This window comes from Podarcis pityusensis, assembly GCF_964106645.2.
Source record: "Podarcis pityusensis genome assembly, chromosome: 10".
In the NCBI taxonomy this organism is placed as follows: Eukaryota; Metazoa; Chordata; class Lepidosauria; order Squamata; family Lacertidae; genus Podarcis; species Podarcis pityusensis.
The window spans coordinates 31,968,502-31,995,471 of NC_138035.1; the positions used below are offsets into that span (position 1 = coordinate 31,968,502).

The 26,970-nt window shown below is 45.0% G+C and overlaps 2 protein-coding genes across 4 annotated transcripts in view; one reads left to right on the forward strand and one right to left on the reverse strand.

The window, feature by feature from the left end:
- Nucleotides 1-7,511, forward strand: part of SGSM3 (small G protein signaling modulator 3) — a 26,949-nt gene extending 19,438 nt beyond the window's left edge. The window contains exons 13-23 of one of the 2 annotated variants that reach the window (XM_080971391.1): nt 1,069-1,196; nt 1,413-1,568; nt 1,815-1,869; nt 2,045-2,094; nt 2,714-2,866; nt 3,061-3,131; nt 3,672-3,720; nt 4,000-4,085; nt 4,326-4,448; nt 5,700-5,760; nt 6,008-7,511. In XM_080971391.1, the coding sequence (XP_080827517.1) occupies nt 1,069-1,196; nt 1,413-1,568; nt 1,815-1,869; nt 2,045-2,094; nt 2,714-2,866; nt 3,061-3,131; nt 3,672-3,720; nt 4,000-4,085; nt 4,326-4,448; nt 5,700-5,760; nt 6,008-6,088 (1,013 nt within the window). In that variant the 3' untranslated portion in view covers nt 6,089-7,511. The remainder of the gene's footprint in view (nt 1-1,068; nt 1,197-1,412; nt 1,569-1,814; nt 1,870-2,044; nt 2,095-2,713; nt 2,867-3,060; nt 3,132-3,671; nt 3,721-3,999; nt 4,086-4,325; nt 4,449-5,699; nt 5,761-6,007) is intronic. The other variant, XM_080971390.1, reaches the window with a different exon arrangement.
- The window catches only part of MRTFA (myocardin related transcription factor A), a 63,134-nt gene continuing 43,656 nt past the window's right edge, over nt 7,493-26,970 (reverse strand). The window contains exons 3-15 of one of the 2 annotated variants that reach the window (XM_080971363.1): nt 23,148-23,203; nt 22,258-22,333; nt 21,046-21,207; nt 19,736-19,911; nt 18,910-19,068; nt 18,206-18,459; nt 16,217-16,298; nt 14,478-15,584; nt 13,035-13,130; nt 12,034-12,192; nt 11,292-11,468; nt 10,898-10,958; nt 7,493-10,557 (exon numbers count right to left, since the gene is read on the reverse strand). In XM_080971363.1, the coding sequence (XP_080827489.1) occupies nt 10,046-10,557; nt 10,898-10,958; nt 11,292-11,468; nt 12,034-12,192; nt 13,035-13,130; nt 14,478-15,584; nt 16,217-16,298; nt 18,206-18,459; nt 18,910-19,068; nt 19,736-19,911; nt 21,046-21,207; nt 22,258-22,333; nt 23,148-23,203 (3,077 nt within the window). In that variant the 3' untranslated portion in view covers nt 7,493-10,045. Of the gene's footprint in view, nt 10,558-10,897; nt 10,959-11,291; nt 11,469-12,033; nt 12,193-13,034; nt 13,131-14,477; nt 15,585-16,216; nt 16,389-18,205; nt 18,460-18,909; nt 19,069-19,735; nt 19,912-21,045; nt 21,208-22,257; nt 22,334-23,147; nt 23,204-26,970 lie in introns of both variants that reach the window. The other variant, XM_080971362.1, reaches the window with a different exon arrangement.

Here is a 26,970-nt window from a genome sequence, read left to right on the forward strand (position 1 = left end):
GCTGCACTACTTTTGAGACTATTCACTAATAAAGGTCTGTCCCTGGGCAATCCGCTCTGCAGAAACAAACCTGTTTTTTAATCTGTGTAACTGCCATGGGGTTTATAGGCCTTTAAGTCCCTCACTGAAGTTGCTTTGTAGGGAGCTCAGGGCGGTTAACTTAGTTTTAAGTTTACACTGTAGGTGTGCCCTTATTTTATTCTAGCTTAAGCACACTCTTAGGTTTTTTTATGTAGCTTTTGCGGAGGCCTGAGAAACTGAACCAGGCTTCAGTCTCTTTTCTGCCAAGAGGCTGGTTATAAAACATATTTATGGGGCTTTGAGATGGGGCATAAGGCACATCTCCAGTTTTTCTCATTTCATGTATTCATGTGGAACACTGATTGGATTTTTTTAAAAGAGCTGTTGTAATTAACATCAGTTCAGGAATAGAGCGGCACTAAAAAGTAAAAGGAAAAACACAATTGTTAGGAACTAGGTATGGGTGAAAATAAAGCAGCAAGTATTCCATTGCCCATAACTCCTTGAAACACCCTTATGTAGAATAGTGTGTAGAGTTCTGTTGCCCTATCTTAAAAGAAATATCCTGCAGAAAGGCAACTAAAAGTATAAGACTTTAGGAAAAAATATGACTAGTGGAAGTGGATGTGATTGAGACATGAAATGATGGAAGAAATTCATCCTCTCTTGTTATACTAGAAGGGCAATGGCAATGGTCTTATTTGCTCCTTTGTTTAGACCAAGGATTTCTAACCTGTGGTAGCATGACCAGTGGCTAGGGAGTATGGGCGCTGTAGTCCAAACATCAGCATTGGCCACAGGTTGGCCAACTTTGGATTAGACAATTGAATAGAAGGGAAGTCTGTCTTTTTGCTATGAGAACAAAATGGAAACTCGGTGTATAGAAGCAGTATGTTTCCAAATAGCAGATGCTTCAGATGAAGAGGGGAAAACGAAGAGAATGATGATGATGGTTTACTTCTTATATCCCACGCATCTGACTGGGTTGCCGCCTTGCTCTGCTTGAGTGATTTCCTTATCCTTCCTTTGTTTCTGCCTTCCTTCCAGGGGAAGATGACATGGAGGCACTGAAGGCCAAGAACATTAAGCAGACGGAGCTGGTTGCAGAGTTGCGCGAGGCCATCCTGCAAGTGGCACGGCATTTTCAGTGTGTGGATCCCAAGAGCTGCAGCATAGTGAGTAGGGGATCTCCCACAAGAAAACCTATGCTTCCTGCTACTGAGATGGTTACCACTGTACCCAATTTACTGAAGGAGGGGCTTGTTGGGTGAGAACTTGCCTCATGAGGGAATATGGGAAGATACAAAACTGGAAGAATGTCCTCATCCCTTGTTAATCTCTGCCTTCTGCTTGGCATGAATTCAGATTACTCTTGTTTGTCCGCCAACCAGGATTTGACTCCTGATTACACCATGGAGAGCCACCAGCGGGACCATGAAAGCTATGTGGCTTGTTGTCGGAACCATCGGCGACGGGCCAAGGCATTGCTGGATTTTGAGCGCCATGATGATGATGAACTGGGCTTCCGTAAGAATGATATCATCACGGTACGATGGTCGGGACCAACAGAATGGTAGCATCATGTAGGGGGGTGGAGAAATCAGACATTATATGAATAAGGAACAACAAACAGAGTGAAGTTTGGTTTTTTCTGCAGTATACACTAAAAATAATTGGGGGCAACTTCCACTACGTGGGTATCTCAGCTCAGATTCCATATTTGCTCCCATACATTGCTTGCTGTTCCTCTTTTTCCTCCGTATGATCAATTTCTCTCCTTTCAATTGCTGCAGATCATCTCTCAGAAGGATGAGCACTGTTGGGTGGGAGAACTGAATGGCCTGAGAGGTAAGTGCAAATGGGATTTGTGTGAGGGAGGAATCTTTGTCCACCCCCAAACAATAATGTTAAATCTATTGGGGGGGGGGCTACCTTCACAGCCTGTGCCACAAATACTGTTTGCTTATATACAGGCTGATACCAAGACTAGATTGCTATCCTGATATTTCCCTGCTCTTTATAGGTTGGTTTCCTGCAAAGTTTGTGGAAGTTCTGGATGAACGGAGCAAAGAGGTAACGTTTCCATATTAAATTTATGGTCCTGCTTCCTACCATTAGTGTCTACTGTTCTCTGGATCCTTGTAAAGGACATAGTGGGGAAGTAGATGCTGAGAAGCAGAGTTTCGGTCTGGGCGAGTGGGAATCACATGCTGCAAAAGTCCATACCTCTTAGTCACCCAATGACAATCTGGGTTACCTGAACACAAAACCATTAAATATAATCTCATTCTGTGCAAGATTTGTGCACTGTATGTTTCAGATTTGGGAAATATGAGATACCGTTATTCCCCTGCAAAGCCAATAATTTATATTTGGGACGACTGAAGATAAAACCAGATTTGCCAGCAACCAGTTGGGAGGGGCAGTGAAAGGGATAGTCTAACAGCTTCATTCATATACTTGCTAGCCAGGTGATTGGAGGATCTTGGTAATGCCAACTGTGAGCTTATTAAACTATTTTGTCATATGGACTTTGCGGTTGCCTAGGCATCCTCCTATGAAATAGCGGGGTGGGCATATGAAACAGCATTCATAAATAGTATGGTAAATATTACAGTATCTACCATATGTGCCTTTCTGTTTGCTGTGGCTTCTCATCCATTAATGGAGTCTGTTCTCTTGTTCCTCTAAGTATTCCATTGCTGGAGATGACTCTGTCACTGAAGGTGTGACGGACTTGGTTCGAGGGACACTCTGCCCAGCCCTCAAAGCCATATTTGAACATGGGCTGAAGAGGCCATCTCTGCTGGGGGGGCCCTGCCACCCCTGGCTCTTCATTGAAGAGGTAAGAGAGGCACTTGGTGTCTGCAGGGTCTTTAGAAATAGTATGGCAAGTACATGACACCTCTGTGCATCTGGCAAGTACAGAGGCTTCTGGGAGAGTGTAGTAATTGCAGGCGGGGGGGACGGACCTGCTGGTCTGTCCCAATAAGAGACAGCTGTATCAATAACTGTGCTTGTGTGCTCTTCTGTATCTAGGCTGCTGGGCGAGAAGTGGAGCGTGACTTTGACTCTGTGTATTCTCGTCTTGTGCTCTGCAAGACCTACAGGTAAATGTTTCTCTCATCAGTCTAGTGAATTAGATGTTCCCTGTCCATCATGTACCCTTCCTGCTGATACTTATTTTTCTTGCAATGTTTTCACATATTACCTTGTCAAACAGATAAACAACTGTTTGACATTTAGAAGACCTAAGGCAGCCCTGTTCAGGGAAGTTCTCCACAGTTGATGTTTTATTGTGTTTTTATTATTTTGTTGGGAGCCACCCAGAGTGACTGAAGCAACCCAGTCAGATGGGTGGCATATAAATAATACAATGGTGGTGGTAATAGGCCAGGTTATTGATGTAGGATGGGCTAGCCAGTGGCTGCTGCAGAGATTACTTGCCAAATGAGGCTTTCTTCAGAGGGCTACAAGCTTTTAGTGGTGTAGGCTCCTAGCCAAGTGACCTGTGTTGAAATTTGCAAGGACTACTGAGAATCTTCTTTGAAAGGAACTGTTGCTTCTATCCTGTGTGTGGCACTGGGTAGGGCAAACGTCTGACCCTCGCTTGTTTGGTATCAGCTGGATCTGTTAATTTACTGTTCTAGGTTGGATGAAGATGGGAAAGTGCTAACTCCAGAGGAGCTGCTTTATCGGGTAAGCTGTTCTAGTGTTTTAATTGGGTGTGGTGATGTCATGAAGGTGTCTTTATGACGGGCCAGTCTGTTTTCAGGGTCTAATGATGAGGACCTGTGCCAAGCCCAGAGGGCTGTGTCTTCCAGCAGGTGGCGATCTAGAGTCCTTTCACTCTCATTGCCTCTAAGGCCCAAATGCTTTGGGTAGAATACCTTTTGCATGCAGTTTGAGCTTTTTAGCTCCCAAGAGAGAAAGGCTGCTGAATAAGAATCCATATAACTCCCTTTCCCCCCTTTGCAGGCGGTGCAGTCTGTCAACATGTCCCATGATGCAGTACATGCCCAGATGGATGTGAAGCTTCGTTCTCTTATCTGCATTGGACTGAAGTGAGTCTTCCAGTTCTTTTTCATACAAGGCTGCTTTTGTTAGCAGAGAACAGGAGCCTAATGGGTGGCTTAGATTGGGCTTCATCAGCAGGGGCTGTGAGCTGGCAGCCAAAGGTGTGATCTGCTCTGCTGCGTCCGAGCCACAAGGTCTTCCACCTTTTATTTTCCCTGGGTTTCCTTATGCAGTGGCAATGGAACATGTGTGTGTGCTAGTAACTTTCCCTGTGCCTTGTTTTTCAGTGAGCAGGTGCTGCATTTGTGGCTTGAGGTGTTGTGCTCTAGCCTGCAGACCGTGGAGAAATGGTTCCATCTCTGGTCATTCTTGCGCAGTCCTGGCTGGGTGCAGATCAAGTGTGAGCTCAGGTAGGTGGAACCTCCTTTTCCCCACTTTATTTTACTGCCCAGCTCCACCTCCTGGTAGCTGCAGCCTTATGTAAGTGAATGAAATCATACCTGGCTATGTCATACAGGGAGAGAGGGTATGCTAATTGCTTTCATTGCCCAATCTTAGCCTCCTTGGGAGGAATAGGTCTTTATGTGCAAGGCTAATGGCAGTACATTGTGATGAGCTCATCAGTCATTATCCTAGCAGAATAGGATTTTTTCCCCCTTGCCATCATACACCACCAAACCTTCTTGGTTGCCACAGCCAACATCTCCAGAAAAATAGAAAATAACCAGTTGTCACAGCTCATATGAAGATGCATCAGCCAGGCTGGCTCATGGAAGAGTAAAATAAGGGCTCATCCACCCTTCTGCTTGCCCCGCCACTTTCCCAATCCCTGTTTGCTGCTGGATTGGGTCAATCTGCAGAAAACGTGATGTTTCATTTCAGTGGCAAATGGGATTTTCCCAGGGGAAACCAGTGGGGCAAGCAGAAGTGTGGACAACTACTAAGAGGAAACTGCTCAGAGTTTCTACATTGAGAAGGCTTTTTGCCTTAGATGATCATGAATGAGAAGAGATGAACACAGGGGAACGGGTACACTTGAGCTTCAGCTGTAGTAGAGCTGAGTAGAAAGCAAACTACAAAGGAGTTTGTGTGCAGCAAAACTAGGAGAAAATGTATTGATTACTGAAGTACCCGAGTTTTGTATTTCTTAAGGACAGTTAGACCTGGAAGCATGCTTCTTCTAAATCATACAACTTGTCTCCTATGTTCTTACACAGCTGTCAATTGTGCCTGTGGCACTGCCAAGTGCTCTAAGTAAGGATGCTGGGAATCCTCTTTTTAAAATAAAGTATTGTCTCTTAAATAGATGTGGCAGTATATATTTCACATCAGCTGTGTTAATTGTGAGGTGACAGAACACTTCAGGTCTAGATTTTTCTCAAGGGTTTTTTAACACTTTTAAAAAACACCACCAAGCACCCACGCCTGTTTTCTTTCTTGCTTCTTCACTTCTCTGAAATGTCAGATGTCTTGAAGACTTGATTTGTGGCAGTAGACAGATACGTTTTGCAATTCTTATTTATGGAACAAGCACAATTTTTAATTGTAAGAACAGAATGAAGTAAATGTGTCAGAACTTAATGTGGGTTTCAGTTTGATTACTTTGCCTATAGTGTTTGCATAGCCCTCCTTTTAAGCTCTCTTAATATGTTCTGTTGCAGAGTCCTCAGTAAATTTGCATTCAGCCTTTCTCAGGATTGGGAACTCCCTGTAAAAAGAGAGGTAAGCATGTGTCCCTTTAGTCAATCAACAGGCCATGCATCTGCATCAACCCCAGTTTAGGGTTAGACTGTGTTCTCTCTTATATTTGCATAGGGGGCTGAGGTACAGCAGGCTAATCTTTGCCCCAGCCTGGACCCTTTTGTTTTCCGGGATGGTATGGTGGTGGGCCCTGAAGCGCACACACACAGTACATACATATTAGCGACAGTGGGGAAATGTGAAAAAACCCTTTGCCTTCCTTTTTTAGGAGAAGAAGAAACCACTGAAGGAAGGAGTCCAGGACATGCTTGTGAAGCACCATCTCTTTAGCTGGGACATAGATGGGTGATTCTTTGGCCTCAGTTTGGACTTCTTGGATGACATCAAACCATTGGCATATTCTCCTCCCTCGCAGCCTGTTCCCCCTTCAGTCTGTCCCTCTCACCAACTGTCTTTGCTTGTCAAGAGTTCTCTTGTGGACTGGTATCAGTTTGCTTAACAGGTGGGCAGTAGCATATTGAAGAGAGCAGGGGTTGTGTTGCATTGTTTGAAACTGTGGCTGTCTAGCTTCCCTTTCCCATGGTGTCACTAACTTGATTGTGCAGAGCATGTGCATATTATGGAAGTCATGTACCACTCAGGAGTCTGTGCCCCTTGGATACCAAGCCTGTTCAAGGCCTGCTAGTCTGGGCAAGAGGGAAGACAGTAATGTTAGACAGAAAGTTGTCTAGGTGTGGTGTACAGCAAGAGGGGATTCCCCCAAGGTTAACCAATCAGGCTGTTAAGATTCATTTATGGCAGGGAGAGGAGACCATCAGATTCCAAGTTCCTCCAAGGCTCACTTTATTCATGATGTTTATTTTCTTACATACGCTAACATGTGAAACACCCCTTATTAGTGTGTGTCTGAAAGAGAAACTGTGATTCATGACTAGTTTTCCCAGGTGCTACAGTGCAGGAATGGCTGGGCTACTGCCACAAAGTGCCTAAAATGGCTAGCTGGTTTAAAACTGCCTTGGGTGGAGCAGCAGGAGCCTAGCCTTTAATTCTGGCTCTTAGCTGAACAGCATCAGTTCATTTTAGCCTGGAACTTTGTAAAAAAAGAGAGAGATTACCAAAAGATGTAAAATGTATCCAGAAATCTTTGTATATTTTGATGTAGCTTAGCAGGAAATGGATTCAGGACCGAGATGGCTCAGGGAGTCAACTGCAACCTACATTGATGATGATGGTAGAGGCTGCAAGACAGGAGCACAATCACTTGTCATTTTGGTTTCTAAGTAAATTGCACATCTTGTGACTAAGACAGTAATAGGGAAGTAGGACTGCTTTTCAGATGCCTTTAGCCTTATTTCTGTTCTCCTGAGTTATGTGGAAGTATTAGTAGTTGGAAGGAAAAATTGACACTTCTGCGAATGATTCTAGGATTTGAATATTAAGTAAATCAGCCTTGAAATATTGTGTTTCTTATTCAGTGAATAGTACTGTTACAGTCTGGTCAGCTAAAATATACTGACTGTGACCTGGATGAGAATAGATTGCAAGCCCCTTTCCCCATAGCTGCATTCTGTTCTACTACTGGATAATTTGCCACACTTCTTTCAAGGTGCTGTTTTTAGGAAGGAGAAACTGTCACAATGGCGTGAAATGGCTCTTCATCCCTCCACAAATGTTGAATGCCTTTGCTGTCTTTTCACCATGGCACGTATCAGTATCCATTATGCCATGACCAAAGATGAGATGTACAAAGATGTTACAACACAATTTTTTTTTAATAAAATGGATTTTTCAAATAACTGAAAAAATAATTTGATTTATCCATAATATTCATTCCATACCCTTTTCCAGTTGCATGTTCACTCCAGGTCCAATACTATAGCACTGCGTAAGCCTCTTGCGGGTGCTGATAACCCCTTTCATTGATGCATAGTGGAATAAGTGTGCGTGCTAATCAAATACAAGCAGTGGTTATCAGCAGAAGAGTGCGTACATTCAAACCAAAGGAAGACCCTTAGACTCTTGTTTTACTTTGGGGATATAAAAGGAGAATTTAGGGAACTTATTTTATAAGCCATGTGTTTTCAGACACTGGCAAAAAAGCCCATCTTAATACCAGTCACTTTCTCGTTCCACAAAAGAGTAATATTCCTACAATGGGCTTAACCCATAGCACTTTTCTTCATAATTTTACACTAGACATGTTTACCCTTTCAAAACCAGGCAGCTGTTGGGGGATAGCACTTTCAGCACAAACTCACTGCTGCTGCTAAAGCAGCCCTGATCTGGCCAACAAGTACTTTCCAGCCTAAACTCAATAACTGCTCTTAGTCTGAAAACAGGTAAGATGATACTACTGAACCAGATCCTCTCCCCACAATAAGTTGGCTTATTCTGCTTTTCTATACTGTGAACAATCCCAAGTCTAGATCCAACCTTCCCAATCAGTGATAGACTGAGTGACAATATTAGTAGTACGTCTTGAAGAGTATACAAGAGATACGCCACCTTCAGCAGCCATTAATCTAATTTCCAAAACAGTCGTATTTTACTGAATGAAATAAGACTCACGTGCAGTTGGCCATTTCAGGATAATGGCTAATCACATAACTAATATTCTCTTCAATTCCATTCATCATAAAAGGGGGTGTTTAGGATATGTTATGTAGACTTGATAAAATATAAGAGAAACAGAAGGGGCTCCTGGATCCTGTCAAATGACAGGACCCTTCTTCCTTCTGCTTTGGGGTGAAAGGCAGTGCCAGCAGACACATTTAACTACGTATTTTCTATGGGAGGGAAAGAGACTAATAGAAATACAATTTCCTTTTAGTGACATGTGCAATAAGGCTAAAGCTGGTAGTCTAAGGACCAAATCCTCTTTCCCACCAAACCACAGGCTAAAATACCAGCTCCCCAACGGTTTACCACACAGTAGGAGCTAAAGGGAAGTAACTACCCCCTAACCAGGTAGATAACTTCATCTGCTTTCCAAAAACAAAACAAGTTTTATAACGGCTATATACAGAAATTTTACCAGCTATAAATGAAACCAGGTATCAAGAGGCAAGACTGTGGTTTCTAACCATTCTCTTAACCACACAGCAGCAGGGACTATGGCTACAGGAAAGTTCCTCTGTGCAATGAAAGACATGCAACTCCTTAGGCAAGCAGCACCAAAAACACTTGCCTCAGAGAGGTTAGTGCTCATGCTCTCGGAGATCAGCTGAACTCTCCAAACGGAAGTGGAGCCACAACCCTTAACCTACAGCCAAGACCAGACATCCCCATGACACCAACCTCCAGATCAGAGAAAGCTATACTTCATATGCAAGAAAACCCTTGGGATGAGTAGCTGAACTGAAACCCATGAACAGCCTAAGCACTAAGAACAGGAGCATAGTGCAGCTCATCTGCTCCAGTGCTTATGTTTCCCAAAGGCCCAAACTTCACAGAGTGCCACCACTTTGAACAAGTAAGTTCTAGCCAACTAGGTTTCATAGGCAGGGTTATTAAGAGGAGGTGGCAGAGCTATTACAGGGGGCTAGGAGTATCATCCCCGATGCAGCTGTCTTGATTCATAACCAACTGAGTACCTGAGACAACAATGTCAGGTGAGATACAACAGCTAGGGCATACAGCCACCTCTTAAGTTTTAGTGGAACAAAGGCTACATGCAGGAATTAGCAAGCCAAAGAAAGATGGCTATTATCTGAGCTGTGGCACATAACTTGGGCTTGGCTTTCTTGCCAGGCAGAAAGCACCTATACTATGGCATTGTCAGGGAAATGCTCTTGGAACAGGATCCTCATCCATATAAGCAGAAACCTCACTAGTCCTGTACTCATCCTCCCACCTCCTCATCTCCAAAGATGGCCAAATTAACTTTTGCCCAGTTAAAAAAAAGCACGGTTGCTTTCTAACAAGGCAGACTGAAGGTCAGGAAGGAAGCCTGGTTTCTCCAGTAAGTTCTTCCAAACTGCTTTTGATTCTTGGCTTCTAACTAAATCCTCAACCCCACCCAGAGGCAGCATTCCATTCTGAAAACCTCCAACAAGTCATACAACTGATACGACCACTGAACATTTGAGGAAAGGACCATGCCTTAGTCCACCAATAGCTATGAGAAGTGTGGTAGCTTGCCTGAGGTTGAATCAGAAGTCATCACTGGTACGTGCCCTTGGCTCTAGCTTCATGAAAGCTGGTCAAAATGCAGGGCTCTTAAGAAAGAGGCGACTTTCACTTAAGAGCCCATCCATGTCCTACAACCCAGCTGTACCGCTCCCCTGAAGTCTGCATGCTCAGAGAGCTATAAGCAAGAATCCCAGTGCAGCTGTAAATCATGTCCATCAAGGAAGTCTGTGGAGAAGAGGCTAGGTGTTGCAGTACTGAGGGGGGTGAGGCTCATCACTGGCCCTCCTGACAGCTCCAACCAATCCATACTGTCCAAGTTAGCCTCTCCCAGGTCCAAGCTTGGTTCCCCAGTAGACTCAGGGGCAAAGTGCAATTCTGATGTGTCCATAGGTGAAGATGGGTGGTCCAGGATAGCTGAACTGCTTAGCATCTCGCTGTAGAGGTCAATTAGGGACAGAGGCTCAGGTCCATCAGGGCCAGCTGTCAGCAAGGGGAGGCCAGTGCTGCTTACCAAGAAGTCTTCCAGCCTGCCTGCTGGGGTGGGATTAATAGAGCTGGAGTGGCTCATGAGCACCTGCAGGGGGAGCTCTGAGGAATGGTGGCTGTTGGACGGAGAAGGGCATCCTGGGGAAATAGTGGCGCCTTTCCTTCCTGGGGAAGATTGCTCCTTGAACTGAGCTGAAATCTCTGAGAGAGAGAAAAAAGCACTTAAATCCATGGATGCTTGCAATATTTTTACTGCTCCTAAACATGGCCACAAGTCTTAGGGCTGTGCAAGTGCTGCACGCACCAACGGCTCAAAGAACCCATGAGCACTGCTGCAGATTAAGCTGCTACATCCTTTTGAAATCTGCTAAGTGGCACAAATGTCTCTTTCAGCACCAAGTGTACACACAAACCTACAAAGGAAATTTGTCCCTTAAACTGGCTTCAAACAAAGGCTCATTAGTGTTCTCTTTCAGATGGCCAGTCTCACTGCTGCAGAAGCCACAGAAGTCCCTAACATAAATACAAATTGTCTACTTACCTCCATGCTCAATTAAGATGTCAAACAGGTCATCCATTTGCTGACTGGAACACCCATTTTCCTGAAAAAGAAGGAACGGGTGCTTATTTAGACATTGCATTCACCAACTATGCAGCAACACTTATCTTCCAATGATCTTCTGGCCAAACTGCACATTCACCAGACTGTCGGTGTCACTTAGCAAAAATGGCACAACCACAGCCTTGGTATGAAGGGTGGACACTTGCAATCTGTGTCCTACCTCAAATAAATGGAAGATGGCTCTAACCCTAGGGAGGCTGTTGCATATTTGATTCCTGAGAATTTCAGGACTGACAAAGTGTGCACTATTTTTGCAAAACAGCACCAACACCAACATGCTTCTGATTTGTCAACACAAAGGAGCTACTCTCACCTCAAGGGGCTTTGGCTGCTGCTTCACGGCCTCTTCATAACCTGGTGGTTCTTTCATCAACACGGAAGAGGCAGGGAGAGGCAAAGGTGGTGGAGTACCAAAGAAGGATGGGTTCTGCTGCTCAAGATCCATTTGGGGTGGAGATGGAGGAGCTGGAGATCCTGGCTGCGAGAGAAGCTGTGAAGAAAGAAGAAGAAAAGCAATGAACAATATTCCCAGATGGGCCATTTGCACGCATCCTCAGCATATAAGCCTCCCTTCTCAGATAATTCACAGTGGAGCCTCTGATGTTACCTTTCCTGCTTCCCTCTTCATAGGCATCATAGCTACTTGCACCACGGTCAAGGGTATACAATGCATGACCTCATCTGAGTCAACATTGACTTGCCTGGCTCAGGAAGTACTGCATTTCTGCAACACAGCAATTTTCCTGCAGGCCAGATCCAAGTCCTACATTTTGCAGAGCGCAAAGTTTCTCATGAAACGTTACCCACCATCCACCCCTGCTTCAGTTCTGCCGTTATTTGTCAATTATGGGAGCAGGAGAGGTCAGGTCCCAGTGCCCTGGACAAGCAAGTACATGTATACATTTCCAAATACCTCCCCTAAACAAAAACAGAATGTTGGAAGCAGCAGCATTTCAGTAGGACACGCATTTCTAGAGGCCTGGCCTATGACATCTATTGTCTCATGTTCCTCAACATATTCATCTGAATTGGAGTGGGGATTGTTGGCAGGGTACCTTTATGGGCATGCTGGACTGGCCAGTTTTACCACTTGCTTTCATGGGTCCTTTGTGAAAGCCATTCACGAAGAAGGGCTGCAAGTTGGGGGGCGAAGAAAAAGACAAAACTGTTTGAGGCAGCTGCCCCGTGACTATCTGCAGGCCTGGCTTCTGAACCTATGGAGAGGCACAAGGGATAGAAAGCAGAAGGAAAAAGTCAGACTCAGGCTGGTCGAAAGAGAAGTACCACATGCCAAGTGTATTCCCAAAGCACCCAGGCAAAGCTGGGCATAATCCTCAGCAAACAAGAAGAAAAAAGATTCTATGCTAAAAGAAACATTCTAGATGAGAAGCATGGCAATAACAGTCCCTCTGAAGGAGAAGGTACATAGCTTGGGAGTATGTCTGGACCCATTACTGTCATTTGAGGCTCAACTGGCATCAGTGGTACTAAGTGTCCTCTATCAGCTTCAACTGGAGGCTCAGCTGTGTCCCTGACTTGAATTGTCTATGCTCTGGTAGCTTCTGGCTGGACTACTGCAGTGCACTGTAAGTGGAGCTGCCTTTGAAGACAGCTTAGAGGTGTCAGGTTATTGACCAAGGTGGGATGGTGTTTGTTCACGACATTTATGTACCATCTTGATCTGTCATGCAGCTCAAAGAGGTGTACATGGTTCTCCTCCTCCCCATTTCATCCTCACAACAACTCTGTGAGGTAGGCTAGGCTAAGAGATGGTGACTGGCCCAAGATCACCCAATGAACTTCATTATTTTTTATATTATTTATTGAAATTATATACCGCCCTGTACACGGAGGTCTCAGGGTGGCTCACAGAACAAAATTCATGGCTGAGTGGGGATTCAAACCCTGTTCTCCCAGGTCCTAGTCCAGCACTCTTAATATATAATACCACTTCTGGCACAACTGCGCTGGATACCAATTAGTTCCCAGGCACAATTCAAAGTGTTACTTGCCCTAAAATGCAAAATGTTAGCTGACCACCTGTTTTGTTCCCTACCTTCTTAGTGGGCTCCATTGGCGGTGGCTGCAGAGGCGACTGAGAGCTGCTTACAGGCTGTTGGACAGATGCTTTCACAGGTGGTGAGGACACTCTCTGAGAGAGAAGGATACACAACATTTTAGAGGTTTTTAACACACCCCACCCCACACTCAATCTTTAGAGCTAGTTGCTGCAGACACAAATTAAATATGAAATGACATTGACAGAAGTCATGCGCAGGAGTGGAATGGGTGTGGAAGTATTAACTACAGGGTGGCTGGGGAAGCAGGGTCAGTGTCACAGGGAGCATAAAAGCTGGGCTTGTAAACCCAATGAGATTTCTGGGAGCAGGGGCAGGTGCATTTAATCAAGAATCAACAGTTATGGTTGCCACTGTCACCACTGGCACGCAGACTTTAGCATGAAGTGGCAACTAAAAGCCCAAACTGCTGATGTTTTCCTTCACTGTCAGACCAGCTCTTCTGCTGATGAACCAGTAATTCTGCCACACACCCATTTTGTTCATGCTCTCACTGACTCTACACCTCAGGAGGGCCCTTCTCCTGTCTTCAACTTCTGCTCACTTTACCAGGCCTCATAAACCCCAGAGATGAAATTAAAGAGCTGCTGCTGTTTGGGGGCCTTTTCTCTCCCCTCACCCCGAGATACTTGGGTTTTCTGGGGAAGCTTTAGCTCAGCTCTGACTAGCTCTACCCTGGAATAGTGTTTTAATAATATAAACAAAGAACAAAAGAGTTGCTGCGAGGAAAGAAAGTAAAACTGGAAAGGAATTCTGCAGGCAAGATTAGCCTTCTATCCTGGTCTGTTCAGGAACAAATTAGGTCCTGTGTAGAGGTGAGTTCAAAGGACTGAGAACCTGCTCAAGGCAAAGGAGTTGAAAAGATGTGAGAGAAAATACATTTTGAAGAGCCTCTGCACAAGAGCTATGAAAAACCAGGAGTAGTTCCTTTGGTGAGAGAGGCTGTGTTCTTAAATTGTGCAGGCAAGATATTGTGAGTTCGGTTCCAGACCACTGCAATAAATTGAGTATTACAATAAAGCAAGTTACACTTTTTTTTTAAGTTTTCCAGTGCACATAAAAGTTAAGTTTACACTATACTGTAGTCCAGCCCGCCTGCAGGGAGGGCCGGAGGGGAAAAACCTGGCTCTAGCCTGTGGCCAGAAGAGGGATAGCAGTGACAGGGGGCTTCCTTGAGGCAACTCAGTAATTGTAATCAGCCAATCAATACATTGCTGGTACTCCCAAAGAAAATTCCCAGCCATTCTTTGTAGAGATCATTTTGTGCTGACACGACACTTCCATAATTACAAGCACAGCTACAGGAATTAAAACTATTCAATTCTAAAGCAATGTGATTTGAGTCTGTTCATTGTTTGAAAGCCCTCCTCTGGTTAGATAGACAGTCTTGATTCAGGAATCATCACTGCATGTATACCTACCCTCAATGGCAAGGGACGGCTCCCCGCTTTTTCCTGAGGTGAGAGGCCCTGCCTCTCAGCATTCTGATTGGTCACGGTGAGAACTATGTGAGTGCCGGTGGAATCTGTGATGAGGGTGGGGGGAGGGACTCCTTTGATGAGGTTACTGAAGCCTGCACCTTGCTGGCCAATGAAGAAGCTTGAGGTCTGGCTTGGCGGCTCAGTTTCGGCAGCTGGCACCTCTTGCTTCACCATCACTGCTTTCTTTGGCACTGAACTTTCATCTGAGGTGTCCATTTGGCTAGTGGTCTGTGTGGGTTTTGATTGGTCGGTTTGGCAGTTGGGCTGCCCTGAAGATTGGCAACTCAGAAAGCCCTTTTCACTCTTGACACGGGTGCCAAAAGTGAGCGGCTCGGGGACAGTGGCTGTGCCCTCTTCTCCAACAGACATGGCAGGCAGGAGCTGCTGAGACCGCTTTTCTTTCTCCAGCTGCAGCTTCAGCATCTCCACCAGCTGCTGCTTCTGTTTCAACATGCGGGTGAGCTCCTCAATCTGCTTATCTTTCTCCTGCAACATCTGGTCTTTATCCTGGACCTCCATGTCTTGCTGACTGTTGTTGCAGCAGAGCTCTGCCTTTGATGTTGAATTAAAGCTGCAAGTGGTGCCTCTGGAGCTCTCTTCCTTCACCAGAAATTGCACGGGAGATGCTTGCAAGGTAAGCTGAGTCAGGGGAGAGGTCACCATCTCCCCAAAGGCATCCCCACTGGTCGAATTCTCATCCCCGGCACTCATCAGGGAGCGCTCTGAGGGGGTGGGCGACACAGGAGGAGTCGAGCCTGTGCTACCAAACTTCATCACACCATTGCCAGCGACTGTGGCCACAACAACTTCGGCTGAAGTAATGCCAGCGCTGACCAGGGCAGGCCCTGTGCTCAGCCTGGCAGCTGGGAAGGCCACCACCACATCCGCAGCCTTGGGGAGAATTGCTGTATTGGGCTTTGGAGCGGCAGCCGCTCGGCCAGCTGCACCGTTCTGCTCCTGATAAGCCTTGAGCCGCTCAATTAGATCCATCTTGGTGCCTGACACAGGCAGTGCTCTTAGCTTCAACTCTTGCTTCAGCTCTGCCACCTAACATAAAACAGTTTGCAGTCGATCAAAAGCTGTATCGGCTAGAACAATCTCATTTACAACACCTACTTCAATTCGTATGCAGCAATGTATACAGTTCCAAAAGAATCTAAAATACTGTAAGAACAATGCAAAATAGTAATTAAAATAACTAGCTCATCTTTTAAAAATTTAAACAACTGAACAGGCCTCAATAGGCATAATCATCCTTCTGGCAGCAATGCTGTATTTAGCACAAAGATGGTGAACCTCTGGCCCTCCAGATGTTGAACTGCAGCTGCCATCATTCATGACTAAGGTGGCCAGTGCTCAGGGTTAACATAAGGAGGAGTTCAATGATATCTTGAGGGCTACAGGTTCTCCATCTTGCATTTACCACTTGCCGCCAGGTCCACAACTATCAGTCCAAGAGTTTCATCACAAAAGCAGAAAGGCCACTTACTTATTCAACCATCTGGTCTGAATACCAATACTGACCATCAAGTTCAGTGCTAATAGCAGCAACAGCACTTATTTTAACAAATTTATATCCTACCTTTCTAAAAGAAAATATGTGCTCACTCTTTCTTGTAACATTTATACCCCCACTTTCTTCATGAAACACCAAGCTGGCCAATAGATGCTTTGTTTACCTTCATGTCGTCGAGATTAACAGGGAGAGCTCCTGGTTTGCCCACTGGAGTGTTGCTGTTTTGCCGCATCAATCCATTAGAACTGGAAGAAACAGAAGAGGTGCTGCTGACAGCAGTGGAGAGACTACGCATGGGTGGGGCACTACTGCTGCTCTGCTGCTCTCCTGGAGGCCTGAAGGGAGAGGAAAGCGGGAGCTGAACATGGGCAGCGGAACTGATCACAACACTCTGTTCTTCGCCGCTACTACTGGGAAGCCCAATGGACATCCTTATGATCTCTTGAGAAGGTGGTCAATAGTCTGCCCTCAAGATACAGTGCTACACAAATGACCCTTCCTAGCTCCATGGTTGCTTGGAAATTCAATTTTGGCAGCCTCGGCGTGTGCTTGCCAACTGTTATTGACTGCCCTTTTTATTCTAATACAGCAGACATATCAGATATCTTGCTTCATTGCCTATATTCTGCTTGTTATGAAAACAGCCATATATACTTGCAAAATGAAACAACGGTGTATACTGAATTCACATCAAATGAATACTGGTGATCTGATACTGAGTCAATTCTATGCACAAGCTTCCATTTCAAGTTAGAGGTGATGGACAGGACTTAGAAGAACCTTACAAAGTCATACTGCCAACCACACCTGAAATGCTTATCTAAATACTTTAAACACACAGACACTAAACTCTTGAAGAACTTCACAGCTTCTTGACTGTCCGAAGCACCTCTCCCACATGCACAAAGCAAGCTAGTTCTGAAAGCTGCAAGCACTAACATGTTTGCAATACAGTGGTGCCTCGCAAGACGAAATTAATTCGTTCCGCAAGTCTCTTCGTCTTGCGAGTTTTTCGTCTTGCGATGCACGGTTTCCCATACGAATGCATTGAAAATCAATTAATGCGTTCCTAGGGAAACCGCCTTCAGACCAGGTCCGGGGACAGTCTGTCCCCGGACCTCTTCTGAAGGCTGGGGGGGGGGGGGGACAAGGGCTTTTCTTCCCACCCCCAGCATTTTAAAAAACCCCAGGACAGCGGAGGACTTCTCCGCTGTCCGGGCGATCTTAAAATGCTGGCGGGCGGCATTTTAAAATCGCCCCGGACAGCGGAGGACTTCTCCGCTGTCCGGGGCGATTTAAAAGCCCCTGGGAAGGCAGGCAGGGGGGACAAAGACTTTCGCCCCCCGCCCGCCTTCAGAAGGTGTTCCCGCCCCCCGCCCCGCTTCGGAACAGCGTTCCGAAGTGGGGCGGCTGGGGCAGGTGTTCCCGCCCCCCGCCCCGCTTCGGAACAGCGTTCCGAAGTGGGGCGGCTGGGGCAGGTGTTCCCGCCCCCCCCCCCGCCCCGCTTCAGAACAGCGTTTTAAAATGCTGGGGGTCGGGAGCGAAGCGTTCGCTGCCGACCCCCAGCATTTTAAAATCTTCCCGGGACATGGGGAGATTTTAAAATGCTGGGGGTCGGCAGCGAACGCTTCGCTCCCGACCCCCAGCATTTTAAAATCTCCCCGGGACAGGGGGAGATTTTAAAATGCTGGGGGTCGGCAGCGAACGCTTCGCTCCCGCCCGCCAGCATTTTAAGATCGCCCGGGGCAGGCGGGGGGGAAGGCAGGCAGGGGGGAGCAAAGACTTTTGCCCCCCGCCGGCCTTCAGAAGAGGTCCTCTTCTGAATGCCGGCTGTGGGCGAAAGTCTTTGCTCCCGACCGCCAGCATTTCCCTATGGGCTTTCGTCTTGCGATGCAAGCCCATAGGGAAATTCGTCTTGCGAAGCGCCTCCAAAACAGAAAACCCTTTCGTCTTGCGGGTTTTCCGTCTTGCGAGGCACCACTGTACCTACATAGGCAAGTTACTCTGAGAATGAGGGGACAGTGGATGGTGTACAACTCCCGTTCTTGGGTGGGATTGGTTGGATGGAGAGACAGATGGATACTGCTAACACAGGACCGCCCATGATTGGGGGGGGGGGGGGAGAGAAATAATAGCGTGAAGCAACCCATACTTTGGTGGAGCTGGCAGAATGGTTTGATAGTTGTAGTGCTGCTGCTGCTGTTGATTAAGGATCTGAAGCTGCAAGAAAAGCTGTTGTTGCTGCAGGATTTTGGCATAAGATGAATCCATGGGAGGAGCTCCTTTGTCCTGTTTTTGGTCCGGCGGGATGTATTGGTGATATTTCAGCTTCTTGACTTTCGGTTTCGGTTCCTTGGATTTTTTGCTGCGCTGGGGCTTCTCGCATGAGGACTTGGACTGGCTTTGCTATTCAAAGTGAAAACACAAGTGAATCAAAGAGCGGGAAGGTAAGAATAAAGAGTGCAAATGCAGAAACAGTTATTAGTATTTGCTGTCATGCTCCATATGGCTGGTTCAAGCTACTGGCCCTTTCCAGAAAATGTAGAGCTACAAGCCACAGAAGGGAACACACAGTTAGCTTTTGCTGAATTAACTACAAATTGTTCGGGGGGGGGGGCAGGGGCGGAATACATGCCCATTATGTAACAATACAACAGCAAATGGGAGGCTAAATCCCAACTGCTACATGTGGGATAGGGTAAGGGTGCGTTTATGGACACAGCAGTTGGAAAGGACTTTTCTTAAAAAAGGTTCCCTGCTAGCAGTTTAGCATTACAGAAGAACAAGGCCAACAATTCCCACCCAATCTTAAACATGCCCACATCCCATCAATTTAACCCCTTTATAGAAAGGTACCTTTATAAGGGTTGGGAGTGGTTTGGCAGCAGGAGCAACAACACCATTGGTGAGATTAGGAGGCACTGGAGGCGGCAGGGGTGGCAGGGGAGTTGGTGGCTGCTCAGACAGAAAAGGGGTCTCACTGGAGTCTGCACTGATTTTCAACTGACACACGACCTGTAACAGTAAATCCAAGTATGAGATGCACATGCCCATATCTACACCTTTCCAAGATATGGAAGCAGCTTTATGGAGTCAAAATGTGTCGATTACATGCCACTCCCAGAGGAAAGGCAGACAAATCCCATTTTTGCAGATTTGTTGCTTCTCACTTGCAGCTGCATGCAAAGAAACAGTACTGTGAATGGGCTCAATTCAGAGGAAGAGATACAGCTCAGTAACAGAGCATCTGTTTTGCACGCAGAAGGTCCCAAGTTCGATTCCCTGGCATCTCCCAGGGAGGGCTGGGAATGTCTCTTCTGAAACCACTGCCAGTCAGTCTGGACAATACTGAATGAGATGGACCATTGGTCGGCTTCAGTGTAAGGCAATTTCCTATGCTCCCAGTATCAGCTCCACTGCAGAGCAAGGCCAGGGCCTTATTTCTCCCCCAAACAGGATACCCCTTTGGGTTCACATTCAACTATTTTCAGCCCAAAGTAAAGGAATATAGAAGCTTTCGTTAGCATAATTTCAGTATTCAGGTGTTTCTGCTCTAATCCACAAATGACTCCTTTGGAATCCACTCCTTGCAGAGGACTTTTTTGTATCCTCCAGGAAAAGGCACCTATGTGGCTGGTGCAGGCACCAAGGCACACAAGAGCCAAGGCTATAATAATCTCACCTGAGCAGGGGATGCTGTTGTGGGGGTGGGAAGTGACTCGCAAACTCGAGCTTCCATTGGGGATGGCACAGATCCCTGGGATTCATGGCTAGCTGGCTGTTCTGGAGACAGGGCATCACTGCTGTCCTCATCAAAGGAGGAGCTGTCTGCTACTTTTGGGTAGTTCACTTGACCTACTGAAAATAATAAATTTTCATTTATTCACTAAACAAATGGAAAGGGGTCAAGGATGATTAGCAGAAGATGGTTCTGGACATCACAAGAAATCTGAGACAGTGAAAAACCAGACAAGCTTTAGACAATTTTTTTAAAAATCAACGTCACAACCTGAGAAGAAATAGTTAACACCAGGATTAACAAGAATATCATCATCTGCCTCTCTGTAGACAGGTGTAAGGAAAACTGGAGCAAGCTTTGTGTTATATCCTGCCTGAAGGCTGGAATGAACAGTTGAGATTATGAAAGCAAAAAGGAGCACTGGAGATAGATATTTTGGCAGTTGTCTTTTTTTCTTTTTTTTTTTAAGAGCATTAGAAGGAATAATCTGTGAGGCCTAACTGCTATAGACACTTGTGTTTATTTACGATTTATATCCTTCACAAAAAATATTCCTGTATTTCTTAACAAGATTTTTTTTCTGTGAAAGGAGGTTGGGAGAAGAGAACCAAAAGCCCATTTTTATGGGTAGAACATGAGACAAAGGAGAGTTATAAGACTGTATGACGGAGGAGAAAGACAATCCAAACCTCTAGAGTTGCTTTATGTCAGGCTTATTTCCGCTACTCCCTAACACTTCCCAGAAGATTAACGTTTTCTCATTCAAAACTATTTCCCTTTTCTTCTCTGAAGGATGCTACAGCAAAATAGTCTACCTAAACTAACGATGAAGAGACCATACAATGGCGATTCCTCTGGCCAGAGGATGGCACTAGCAGACCACACAGCTGTTCATACTTGTTTTTAAGAAGACCAAACCTTCCAGCTTTCTCTTTTTCTCTTCTTACCCCTCTCGCTTACCAAAGCAGGACCACTCAAATGAATGGCTGTAAACAAGTAGATAGGTTTTTAGGAAGAAAAGCAGAATGTGCAAGCTAAGAGAAGACAACCACCCTACAGCAGCTTTTATAGGCATGGAGATCAACTAGTGTTTTTAATACACTGGGGTTCTGCTTCAAGTCTGCCACATGCGCTGGATAAGGTAAAATGTATACACTGCTTTCCTTGGTCCAGTGGCACAGTGAGAGGTGCTAGCAAACTGCCACAGGACCCAACACATACATGCAGGCCTCCACCTACCCCACCAGCCTTACCAATGAGAGCTTCCTTCAGGCTTGATTCTACAGGCAGAATGTTCTTCTCCACCAATTCCATGGGACCTGGCCGCTGGGCAATCTTCTCATTGAGGTCATCGGCCAGTCTGGCCCGCTTCAACTTCAGCTGCTTGGCCTGAAGGGAAGGTTCAGCAGAGGTCTCTGCTCAGGGGAACAGCAAAAAATATGATCACCTCTCAAGTACATGACCTCGGTAAAAAGTTGGCAGTTCACCGTCTGCGTGGATACATGCCCTCCACTAAGTTCTATTTGTTGGCAGAACACTCCCCTCCATCAAGAGCAAGCTGCATACAATGGAAGTTATGTTTGGTCTGCTCTTTTAGTGTCATGAAATTTATTTATTTTTTTAAGTTAGTAGCTCACAGTAAACTCTCTCTTTTTTTCTCAGAAAGAGCTTGAATTGGCCTGTAAAAACCAGCCTCCATTTATTGCAAGTCTCAAGCCCCCACCAAAAGAAAACTGGGCAAATGATGCACAACGGTCAGTGATGTGTTAACAAAATACCTAAGTAAGTTCTAATAATTCTGTTCCTGTGATTTATATTACCTGTTCTTAATTATGAATTTAACATTTTTGTGACTTGCCCTGGGACCCATTGGTGAAGGGCAGGTAACAATGATGATGATGATGACAACAACAAACAAACTGCCCAATCCTGTTCCAACAGCACACTAAACTTCTACTGCCATCCCTTAAAACATTTAGAAATAATTCTCTGGAGAATTTGCTAACCTGCCACCCATCACTCCCCCCCCCCCCACTAAAGAAAAGGTATCTTAAATGATATGCAGGGGTTGCACCATGCTCATAGATGCAATGGTGTCCTTGAAGTCTTCCCCTGGTGCCTATGATGTATCTGAGGCCCCACCCCTGCCCAAGTCACAAGGTGAGGAGGATGGTTAGCTTTTTCTTCCTTGAGAAGTACATGGGGCTCAAGGAGAAAGCTGGGACCCACAGCACTTGTTCAAAAATCTATAGCAATTCAAGAATACAAACAGTGTGCCCGGAGGACCTTGATAGCAAAGTACTTTGCTCAATGTTAAAGCACTGACCCGCACCAACAATACTGGCCCAACCTGCCAGCCAGCCATCCCCAGCTGAATAAGATTAACATACAAGAGCCATGAATGTAAAGTTGTATCTATAAAGGGTGGAAATTTACAAGAGAAGACTGCACGCCAAGAATCATACCTTCCAGAATGTGCATCCTCACTAACTCTGATCTCTCTGGCCGGGACCGGATCTTCCGTTTCAGGTAGTCCTCTGTCTGCAAATATATATATATGGAAAACAGCATGCTGAACCCAAGTAGGAAGACAGGACTGAAGCAAATAACATACATGATTTTTAACAGGGAAATTATCTTGGATTTTTAAGCATATGATGAGATATAACATTCCCACAGATTTTTACTACCCCTGCCATTGCAATAGGCTAATAACTCCAGAACATTTAAGCAGTATCAGAGAACCTCAAGCAGAATGGGTCACAGAACTTAAAGCACTAAGCGCTTTGAGATTCTTATGTTGTGGTATGTTAAATTCTCAGGTTGCTGGGTATAGGGAGAAACACATCTATTGATCAGGAAACTTTGGGAAAGTCAGTTACTTATCTTGAATCCTCAGTCACCTTACAAACTGTATAGCAAATCTGGAGTGATTTTACCCAGGCTCTAATTCTATTAACTTTAAACAAATGTTAAAGGAGAAAGAGAAAGAGAAGATAACAATTCAGCAGCCAGTGCATTCACTTCTCATCCAGCTAACAAGAGGCTCTTTTGGGAATGAACTGAAATACTCCCAAAATGAGACACGGTGCCTGCATTCAGTTTCCTTATTTCTCAAGAATCAACGTTTTCCACTTAGCTTCTGTATTATCAAGCTCTCAGCTAGAGAGAAAATCAAGCAAAGTCCAAGGTACCTGAAAGGTGCAGACATGTTTATAATTAAGAGAAACTATCACAGGTGGTGTGCAGAATGGAAACACGCAAGATGCTCAACAGAGAAGCACTTAGAAGAATATGCAAACAGTTTTGAAAATCACAAACGCAGTAACTCTCTTGAAGCTAACTTGTGGCTTACCCTGGCCCGTTCCAAGCTCCTTCTCTGTTCATGAAATGCAGCTGGACTTTTCAGAGCTGTTGGAAAGATAACAATGAAGGAATTACAAGAGTTGGTCTCACACATTTCTAAACATGACCATGCTACTTAAGTGTCACCCAATTCAAAGTACAGGTGTTACAATTAAATAATACAAGATGCAGTTTCAACATGGTTTTACTGTGTTGGCAACCGCAATAAATCAGAAGCATCAGGGCCAATTTGACAACCGAGTCAGTCAATGCTTGTTAGAGAAATATATGCTTAGGATATATTCATTCTTTATTATATATAATGATTTCAAAACAGGTATCAAACCTCTTAATTCTGTTCTAGCCTTTCATAAAGTCAAGAGTCTAAAAATTTAGCATAATAAAGCCTTGGAGTTCCATTAGCAATAACCTTGGAGATAACAGTTCAAGTCTTAGCCATGTTCTTAGCGACCACATACCAGAAAAAGAGGTAGGGGTGCGTGTGTGTTTTGTTTATGGAGGCTAAGAAGAAAGAAGCAGGGTTAAGACTAGAAGATGTGAGGTGTGACGATCAAGTTGGAATCATGATGCATGCAATCTGGACTTTCGCTACTTACTCTTGGGCTATGTAATGAATATTCCTGTGCATGTGAAGAGGACAATATTGAGACAAACCAGGATTTTGGCAATTGATGTGGGTTGCAATGCAACCTTATGACATTATGGTTCCTGTGCAATGAGACTTGGTTTTCCATTGTATATAAAGACAGCTCTGTCTCAGTGCCAATTCAGAGAAGGCTACACAGCAAACCACCAAAGAAGAAACACTTTGTCTGCAGGCATCTCCTTCCTGGACATTTTCAGCATATGGACCAGATCTTCTATCAATTTGGGATGGTTCGAATCCATACAATGGAGTAAGCTCCCATTGCTCTGTCCTAGCTTCTGCCAACCTAGCAGTTTGAAAGCATCCCAGTGTGAGTAGATAAATAGGTACTGCTGCGATGGGAAGTTTAATGGTGTTTCTGTGCGCTCTGGTTTCTGCCACGGTGTTCCCCTGCGCCAGAGGCGGTTTAGTCATGCTGGCCACATGACCCAGAAGAGTGCCAAAAACCCCATAGTAGCCTTTGACTGGCCTTAACCATTCAGGGGTCCTTTACCTTTTTAAACCTTACCTCTGTCATTTTAAATTCACACCCTGGTATGCTGTCAACCTAAGCCAGCTGAGGAAGTAGCCATTTTTACAAATTGCTTAGAGGCACCCTAGGTTTATATAAATCACTTAAATAAATGCAACCCCACACTGTTCCTCACAGAAGGCACATGGACAAGAAAGATTTGATGAAGGGATAATATGACTTCACCAAAGAAGTCTCAGTGTAGCTGAAAATTTCGGCACAAGTAGAACTGAGCATGCAAGATGCATGAAGTCTGACATGTCAACACCAACATTACACACAGCCACATACATTAGGATCTGATCATTTACAGCAGGTCCACGTGCAGACAGGAGCAAGGAAGACAGGTCAAGCACACTTGTCTACCAATGCAAAAGTGGTAGAGAATCTAAGGAGTAACATAAAGAATGAACACCTTCCCCGTCTTTTCTCACCACTGAAGAACTGCCAAGAGAGACCCTATTTTAGGACACTGATCAACTGCTGCTGAGCACTGTACAAGCCTTGGAAGAATCCTTTGGCAGGGCTTTTTCTCTGCCAGATTCCAGTAAGCTCACATTGGCTAGGACTAATAGGACTGCTGTCTGCCAACAAATCTTTTCTCAGCACATTGTGGTAGAGTGCTGGTTGCCAGCTGAGTACTTGTAATGTGGAATGGTAGCTTCAGTTGCATAGAATCCCTGGGTCTATTACAGTGAGCAGAAAAATCTGGGACTTAGGTCCTCCAATCTACCACCAGAAGCCATTCAGCTCCAGGTTAGTGGTCATGCTGGAACCAATCACAGAAAATGATACCACACCAATGCTGCCTAAATAATGCATCTGTTAAAGGTGTGGTCCTTAATAGCTGCAATTTCCTGGCATTTTGGAGCTTGAGTGGACATGGGAAGTCTTTAACACAACATGTCAAAGGGTTTTTGTTAATTGAATTCTGTTATTAAGAATTTGGTGTGTGTGTACACACATGGAAGACTAAATAACGTTATGTGGAGCACAGCAGACCTCTAGTAAAAACATTGTCAGCAAATGTAGACACAGGATGCTTTTTACAGCACACACATCTTTGAGAGGCTTCTTAATAGTGCTGTAGCTGTGTAAGGATAGGGTAACTGAGAAAAGCTCCTGAAATAATGCTTTCCACTATGTGCTCCCTCAGTCTCAAAGGTATTCAGAAATACAAGGTATAAGGGTAATTTGGTGGTGGCAACAGCAACCTGTTTAAAGAAAAGTCTGATCACCTACAGTAGAGTAGTAACCAGTGCCAAGACGCCTATGATACCTTTGTGATCCATAGCAAGACAACCAGTAAGAGGAGCTTACCTGCTATTTATCTTGAAGTAGTTAAAGGTAAAGGGACCCCTGACCATTAGGTCCAGTCGTGGCCAACTCTGGGGTTGCGGTGCTCATCTCACTTTATTGGCCGAGGGAGCCGGCATACAGCTTCCAGGTCATGTGGCCAGCATGACCAAGCCACTTCTGGAGAACCAGAGCAGCGCACGGAAACACCGTTTACCTTCCTGCTGGAATGGTACCTATTTATCTACTTGCACTCTGACGTGCTTTCGAACTGCTAGGTTGGCAGGAGCAGGGACCGAGCAACAGGAGCTCACCCCGTTGCGGGGATTCGAACCGCCAACCTTCTGATCGGCAAGTCCTAGGCTCTGTGGTTTAACCCACAGCACCACACCCCAACAAAAGTCTTTTTTAGTATTCTGAGTGATGAAATTCTATTGTTTATTATTATTATTATTATTATTATTATTAAAAGGAGTAACTAAGAAGCCTGTTATCTTTCAATTGAATCCCCCCAAAGGGAAATACTCATTCTCACAGGTATTTCTATGAAAAACACTTGGCTTGTGCTTCATCCCAATGCTGGCAGTAATGCAAAGAAAAGAATTCCATTCTTGACCTCTGAAAATGCTGAAGGGAACAAGCCTCTATTTCTCCCACAAGATTCTCTTGGAAGAAACCAAAGATCACTGGTATAGTATGTATTATCAGACTCCATCCAAACTAACCAAACAGTGTACATTTTTCTTGGCTACATAAAAAGTACATAACAAATGGCCCAGAACTGTCAAACAACTCTACCATGTCAGTTAGGAAATCGACCTTTTCTAGCATGGCCTTAATATATTGTGTAGCTATAAGTAGCCAAGTTTATGAACTGCAGTAACCCACACTCTAGAGAAATAGACTGTCATTTTCAGATTTCATTTTTAAAAGACTTCCATCCCTCAGGATTGTGAAAAACATGGAAACATAAAAGAAATCATTGCTGAAAGCCGTAAGACTAATATCAAGATATGGTCCACAAGACAGCCTTTGCAGATCCAGTTCAAAACCCACCATTGTTCCGGGCTTATTCCATTCCACCCTAATTCAATGCTTTGGGGCAGTATTCAACTACTACAGCTCATCATTGCAAGGATTTCTGCTTGTACAACAGAATTTCCCCCTCTCCCACCCAAATCTGCTCCAGAAGGTTGCAGGAACTCATGAAAAAGATATTTTGGTAGGGGGAGCGCACAGGGAAGGTGAAGAAGAGAACATTCCATGTTACAATGCTGAGAGAATGTTTACTTAAACAGTACATTGAACACAACCCTTTATTTCCCAATATGGAGGAGCGAATCTGCCCCAAAATTATCA